The sequence below is a fragment of the Palaemon carinicauda genome, unplaced genomic scaffold (assembly GCF_036898095.1).
Source record: "Palaemon carinicauda isolate YSFRI2023 unplaced genomic scaffold, ASM3689809v2 scaffold754, whole genome shotgun sequence".
In the NCBI taxonomy this organism is placed as follows: domain Eukaryota; kingdom Metazoa; phylum Arthropoda; class Malacostraca; order Decapoda; family Palaemonidae; genus Palaemon; species Palaemon carinicauda.
This window is the reverse complement of record NW_027172043.1, coordinates 30,001-37,500: the sequence shown is the minus strand read 5'-3', so window position 1 is coordinate 37,500 and position 7,500 is coordinate 30,001. Positions and strand designations below refer to the sequence as shown.

The 7,500-nt window shown below is 32.1% G+C and overlaps 2 protein-coding genes across 2 annotated transcripts in view; both read right to left on the bottom strand.

The window, feature by feature from the left end:
* LOC137637454 (serine/arginine-rich splicing factor 4-like) overlaps window positions 1-5,979 on the bottom strand; it is a 6,317-nt gene extending 338 nt beyond the window's left edge. Inside the window, exons 1-3 of the mRNA XM_068369645.1 lie at window positions 5,951-5,979; window positions 4,219-4,365; window positions 2,293-2,551 (exon numbers count right to left, since the gene is read on the bottom strand). Coding sequence (XP_068225746.1) covers window positions 2,293-2,551; window positions 4,219-4,365; window positions 5,951-5,979 — 435 coding nt within the window. The remainder of the gene's footprint in view (window positions 1-2,292; window positions 2,552-4,218; window positions 4,366-5,950) is intronic.
* The window catches only part of LOC137637453 (major facilitator superfamily domain-containing protein 6-like), a 59,401-nt gene that overhangs the window by 25,908 nt on the left and 25,993 nt on the right, over window positions 1-7,500 (bottom strand). Inside the window, exon 2 of the mRNA XM_068369644.1 lies at window positions 6,614-6,768. Within this exon, the coding sequence (XP_068225745.1) occupies window positions 6,614-6,768 (155 nt within the window). The remainder of the gene's footprint in view (window positions 1-6,613; window positions 6,769-7,500) is intronic.

Sequence of the window (7,500 nt, the reverse complement as noted above, 5' to 3'; positions counted from 1 at the left end):
ATATATATATATATATATATATATATATATACATACAATTTCTTTGATTTAGAGTGATATCGCTAATACGAAAAACATAATTTTTAAGCCTAAAAAAAACATTTAATTAACATTAATTAGCTTTATGCCAACATTTAATTAGTCTTTACCAACATTTTATTAATGTTTGATTAGCCTATTAGCCTTATACCAACTATAATTAGCCTTTAACCTACATTTAATCAATATCTAATAAGCCTTTTAATATTATTTAATTAACCTTTCAATAACATTTAATTAACCTTTCAATAACATTTAATTAACCTTTCAATAACATTTGATTAACCTTTAACCAACATTTAATGCGCTTTATACCAACATTTAGTTAGTCTTTTACCAACATTTAACTAGCCCTGTGCCAATATCTAATTAGCTTTACACCAACTTTTAATTAGTCTTTTACCAACATTTAATTAGACTTTTACCAACATTTAATTAGACTTTTACCAACATTTAACTAGTCTTTTACCAACATTTAATTAGACTTTTACCAACATTTAATTAAACTTTTACCAACATTTAATTAGTGTTTTACCAACATTTAATTAGACTTTTACCAACATTTAATTAGCTTTATACGAACATTTAATTAGTCTTCTACCAACATTTAATTAGACTTTACCAACATTTAATTAGACTTATAACAACATTTAATTAGTCTTTTACCAACATTTAATTAGCATTTTATTAACATTTAATTAATATTTTATTAGCCTCTTAGCCTTATAACAACATTTAAATAATTTTTTACCAACATTTAATTAGCCTTTTACCATATTTTGATTAGTATTTTACCAACATTCAATTAGTCTTTTACCAACACAGAATTTTAGAAACCCGAAAGCTCTTTAACAAAATATTAAAGGTTAACTAAAATCTTTGTTAAATAAAACTGTACATTCAAGTCTTAATAATTCAAAGAATATTGTTCATTAAATTAACACAAATTATTTATTAGAATTTCTTAAGAAATGTTAAGACAAAATATTTTGTGTAATTATTTTTTCATTGATTTTGTACACAAGAAAAAGAATTATTTTTTTTTTCATTTAAAAATACAATTGTCAAATGAAATGAAAATTAAACAATTTACATAATCGTTACAGTCTTGATGGCTGAAGAGAGAGAGAGAGAGAGAGAGAGAGAGAGAGAGAGAGAGAGAGAGAGAGAGAGAGAGAGAGAGAGAGAGAGAGAGAGAGGTTTAAAATTTAATCCAAAAATATTTCAAGTAGAATCGCTTATGTAGTTTCTGAAAGAATCATTAAACAAACTTTCTGTGTGTTTTGCAAATTTACTACAATAAACAACAACAACAACAACAACAACAATAATAATAATAATAATAATAATAATAATAATAATAATAATAATAATGATAATAGTAGTAGTAGTAGTAGTAGTAGTAGTAGTAGTAGTAGTAGTAGTAGTAGTAGTAGTATCATAACTATAATCTAGTAAGATCACAGCAATGGTAATACAAAAATGTATAATAGAACTAGATTTAAATACAGCATCAGCTGTAGTCTTCTCAAGGCCCAATACTCCACAGCTGTTATCCTGAGATTGGCTTAATTTATTTTGTTGTAAGAGACTCTTGGCCCACGTGCATACAGGCTGCTCCTGACCTTTGTTTTTGCTTCTGACCTTTGTTTTTGCTCCTGGCCTTTGTTTTTGCTTCTGACCTTTGTTTTTGCTCCTGGCCTTTGTCTGCATTTGCCTTTTATCATGCTTCTGATCTTTTGTTTTGCTTCTGACCTTTGTTTTGGCGCCTGATCTTTTGTTTTTCCTTTTGATGTATGTTTTTGCTTCTGACCTTTGTTTTTGCTTCCGATATTTTGTTTTTTATTCTGACCTTTGTTTTTGCTCCTGAATTTTGATTTAGTTTCTGATCTTTTGTTTGCGCTTCTGAACTTTGTTTCTGCTCCTGACCTTTGTTTTTGCTCCTGACCTTTGTTTTTGCTTCTGACCTTTGTTTATGCTCCTGACCTTTGTTTTTGCTTCTGACCTTTGTTTTTGCTCCTGGCCTTTGTCTGCGTCTGCCTTTTATTATGCTTCTGATCTTTTGCTTTGCTTCTGACCTATGTTTTGGCGCCTGATCTTTTGTTTTTCATTTTGATGTATGTTTTTGCTTCTGACCTTCGTTTTTGCTTATGAACTTTTGTTTTTCTATTCTGACCTTTGTTTTTGCTTCTGCTATTTAGTTTTTGATTCTGACCTTTGTTTTTGCTTCTGACCTTTGTTTTTGCTTCTGACCTTTGTTTTTGCTCCTGACCTTTGTTTTTGCTTCTGACCTTTGTTTATGCTCCTGACCTTTGCTTTTGCTTCTAACCTTTGGTTTTGCTCCTGGCCTTTGTCTGCGTCTGCCTTTTTTATGCTTCTAATCTTTTGTTTTGCTTTCGACCTTTGTTTTGGCGCCTGATCTTTTGTTTTTCCTTGTGATGTATGTTTTTGCTTCTGACCTTCGTTTTTGCTTCTGATCTTTTGTTTTTTTTTATTCTGACCTTTGTGTTTGCTTCTGATATTTAGTTTTTGATTCTGACCTTTGCTTTTGCTCCTGACCTTTGTTTTGGCGCCTGATCTTTTGTTTTTCCTTTTGATGTATGTTTTTGCTTCCGACCTTCGTTTTTGCTCCTGATCTTTTATTTTTTTTATTCTGACCTTTGTTTTTGCTTCTGATATTTAGGTTTTGTTCCTGACCTTTGATAATGCTTTTGATCTTTGCTTTTGCTCCTGACCTTTTTTTTCCTTCTGACCTTTGTTTTTGCTCCTGACCTTTGTTTTTGCTCATGACCTTTGTTTTTGCTCCTGACCTTAGTCCTTGCTTCTGATCTTTTATTTTAGCTTCTGCTCTTTTGTTTTTGCTCCTGCCCTTTGTTTTTGCTCCTGATCTTTTGTTTTAGCTTCTGATCTTTTGTTTTTGCTCCTGCCCTTTGTTTTTGCTCCTGATCTTTTGTTTTAGCTTCTGATCTTTTGTTTTTGCTCCTGCCCTTTGTTTTTGCTCCTGATCTTTTGTTTTAGCTTCTGATCTTTTGTTTTTGCTCCTGCCCTTTGTTTTTGCTCCTGATCTTTTGTTTTAGCTTCTGCTCTTTTGTTTTTGCTCCTGCCCTTTGTTTTTGCTCCTGATCTTTTGTTTTAGCTTCTGCTCTTTTGTTTTTGCTCCTGCCCTTTGTTTTTGCTCCTGATCTTTTGTTTTAGCTTCTGCTCTTTTGTTTTTGCTCCTGCCCTTTGTTTTTGCTCCTGATCTTTTGTTTTAGCTTCTGATCTTTTGTTTTTGCTCCCGACCTTTGTCCTTGCTCCTGATCTTTGTCTTTGCTCCTGACCTTTGGTTTTGCTCCTGACTTTTGTTTTTCCTTGACCTTTGTTTTTGCTCAGGACCTTTCATTTTTACTCCTGACCTTTGTGTTTGCTTCTGACCTTTGTTTTTGCTCCTGGCCTTTCTTTTCGTTCCTATACTTTATTTTTGCTTCTGACCTTTGATTTTTGCTCTTGACCTTTGTTTTTGTTTCTAATCTTTTGTTTTTTATCCTGACCTTGGTTTTTGCTCCTGGTCTTTATTTTTCCTTTCTGATCTTTTGTCTTTGCTTCAGAATTTTGGTTTTGCTCCTGGCCTTTGTTTTTTATGTCTGGCCTTTGTTGTTACTTTTGACCTTTGCTTTTGTGTCTGACCTTTGTTTTTGTGTCTGATCTTTGTTGTTACTTTTGACCTTTGCTTTTATGTCTGACCTTTGTTTTTGTGTCTGATCTTTGTTGTTACTTTTGACCTTTGCTTTTGAGTCTAACCTTTGTTTTTGTGTCTGACCTTTGTTGTTACTTTTGACCTTTGCTTTTGTGCCTGAACTTTGTTTTTGTGTCTGACCTTTGTTTTTGTGTCTGATCTTTGTTGTTACTTTTGACCTTTGCTTTTGAGTCTAACCTTTGTTTTTGTGTCTGACCTTTGTTGTTACTTTTGACCTTTGCTTTTGTGCCTGAACTTTGTTTTTGTGTCTGACCTTTGTTTTTGTGTCTGATCTTTGTTGTTACTTTTGACCTTTGCTTTTGAGTCTAACCTTTGTTTTTGTGTCTGACCTTTGTTGTTACTTTTGACCTTTGCTTTTGTGCCTGAACTTTGTTTTTGTGTCTGACCTTTGTTTTTGTGTCTGATCTTTGTTGTTACTTTTGACCTTTGCTTTTGTGTCTAACCTTTGTATTTGTGTCTGACCTTTGTTGTTACTTTTGACCTTTGCCTTTGTGCCTGAACTTTGTTTTTGAGTCTGACCTTTGTTTTTACTCCTGGCCTTGGTTTCTGCTCCTGACCCTTGCTTTTGCTCCTGACCTTTGTTTTTGTTCCTTTATTTATACGTAAGAATATCTTAACAAGATAATCCTCTATCTTCAAGATAATAGTTTTCAAAAGAAAAATATCTTTATTAGGCTCTCCCAGTTCCTATTCCTTACATAATACGTAAGAATATCTTAAGAAAATGGTTTTAAAAAGAAAAATATCTTTATTAGACTCTCCCAGTTCCTATACCTTGTATTATACGTAAGAATATCTTAAGATAATCCTCTATCTTCAAGATAATAGTTTTTAAAAGAATAATATCTTTCTTAGGCTCTCCCAGTTCCCATTCCTTGCATTATTATCTTAAGATAATCCTCTATCTTCTCCCAGTTCCTATTCCTTGCATAATACGTAAGAATATCTTAAGATAATCCTCTATCTTCAAAAGAAAAATATCTTTCTTAGGCTCTCCCAGTTCCTATTCCTTGCATAATACGTAAGAATATCTTAAGATAATCCTCTATCTTCTCCCAGTTCCTATTCCTTACATAATACGTAAGAATATCTTAAGATAATCCTCTATCTTCTCCCAGTTATTATTCCTTACATTATACGTAAGAATATCTTAAGATAATCCTCTATCTACTCCCAGTTCTTATTCCTTGCATTATACGTAAGACTATCTTAAGATAATCCTCTATCTTCTCCCAGTTCTTATTCCTTGCATTATACGTAAGACTATCTTAAGATAATCCTCTATCTTCTCCCAGTTCTTATTCCTTGCATTATACGTAAGAATATCTTAAGATAATCCTCTATCTTCTCCCAGTTCTTATTCCTTGCATTATACGTAAGAATATCTTAAGATAATCCTCTATCTTCTCCCAGTTCTTATTCCTTGCATTATACGTAAGAATATCTTAAGATAATCCTCTATCTTCTCCCAGTTCTTATTCCTTGCATTATACGTAAGACTATCTTGAGATAATCCTCTATCTTCTCCCAGTTCCTATTCCTTGCATAATACGTAAGACTATCTTAAGATAATCCTCTATCTTCTCCCAGTTCCTATTCCTTGCATTATACGTAAGAATATCTTAAGATAATCCTCTATCTTCTCCCAGTTCCTATTCCTTGCATTATACGTAAGAATATCTTAAGATAATCCTCTATCTTCTCCCAGTTCCTATTCCTTGCATTATACGTAAGAATATCTTAAGATAATCCTCTATCTTCTCCCAGTTCTTATTCCTTACATTATACTTAAGAATATCTTAAGATAATCCTCTATCTTCCCCCAGTTCTTATTCCTTACATTATACGTAAGAATATCTTAAGATAATCCTCTATCTTCAAGATAGTAGTTTTCAAAAGAAAAATATCTTTATTAGGCTCTCTCAGTTCCTATTCCTTGCATTATACGTAAGAATATCTTAAAATAATCCGCTTTATACATAAGAATATCTTAAATAATTCGCTTTATACGTAAGAATATCTTAAAATAATCCGCTTTATACGTAAGAATATCTTAAAATAATCCTCTATCTTCAAGATAATAGTTCTCAAAATAAAAATATCTATCTCTGTCTCTCCTGTTTCCTTGAATCAGCGTTCAAAACTTCATTTCCATTTCCTGTTTTGTGTCCCGACTGGTGGCCATGACTTGAACTATATCTCATGTCTAGTTTCCTATTACGTCTGCCCTTTTGAATGTTAATTTAAACTAAAATATATTTTGCAAATAAATTTATATATGTAAAAGATTTGCGTTTATTATATGCACAATAAATCCATGCTTATGTATACCTAATAATACATTAAATAGGAGAACGTTCTCGAGTATTTGTAAACTTCAACATTCTTTATTATTATTATTATTATTATTATTATTATTATTATTATTATTATTATTATTATTATTAGCTAGGCTACAACCCTAGTTGGATAAGCAGGATGCTATCAGCCCATGGACTCCAACAAGGGAAATAGCCCAGTAAGGAAAGGAAACAAGGAAATTAAAAAATTGCAGGAAAAGTAATGAAAAATTAAAGTAAAATATTTTAAGAACAGTAACAACATTAAAATAACTCTATATATATATATATATATATATATATATAATATATATATATATATATATATATATATATATATATATATATATATGTATAAACTATAAAACAAAAAAATAATATAGAACAGTGTGCTCAAGTATATCCTCGCCGTAAAAAAAATAAAATATCGAAGGATATAACCACTTCCTCAAGTTGAAAACAACGAGGACACGATATAAAAAAAAAAACATTTACTCACTTTGAAATTTCCGATTTTGTCTGCAATGGCTCCCGCCACGGGGGGTCCCATGATGGAGACGAGGGGGATGATAGCATACACCACGGCAGCTTCATCTGCGCCGAATCCAAGCGATTGCAAGTGAACAGCCAAATATGGGTATAACGTAGTATTAGCTGAAAAAAAAAGAAAATGGGAATTAGAACTTACCTAAAAAAGAAAATGGGAATTAGAACTGCTGGAAAAGAAAACGAGAATTACTGCGAAGTTAAAATGCGTTCTGAATAAAGAAATTAGTTACTAAAAAAGCACTTTGAGAGTGCAGACCTCTACCACTACAGCTTATTTCTCGAAACCATGCCCTAGGCATTAATTCAGGCAACCTTCTGCTCGACCTTGACCTTAACCTTTAACCTAGGACTTTCAAAATTGAATCACTTCCACTTCTCAGCATAAAAATTAATCCCTGAAACGGGGAATTAGAACTTAATCTAAAAAAAGAAAACGGGAATTAGAACTGCTGGAAAAGAAAATGAGAATTACTGCGATGTTTAAAATTTCTGAAAAAGAAATTAGTTACTAGAAAAAGCACTTTCAGAGTGCAGACCTCCACCACAGCAGCTTATTTCTCAAAACCATGCCCTAGGCGTTAATTCAGGCAACCTTTTGCTCGACCTTGACCTTAACCTTTAACCTAGGACTTTCAAAACTGAATCACTTCCACTTCTCAGCATAAAAATTAATCCCTGAAACGGGAATTAGAACTTAACTAAAAAAAAAGAAAATGGGAATTAGAACTGCTGGAAAAGAAAACGAGAATTACTGCGATGTTAAAATGCGTTCTGAAAAAAAAGAAATTAGTTACTAGAAAAGCACTTTGATAGTGCAGATCTCCACCATGGCAGCTT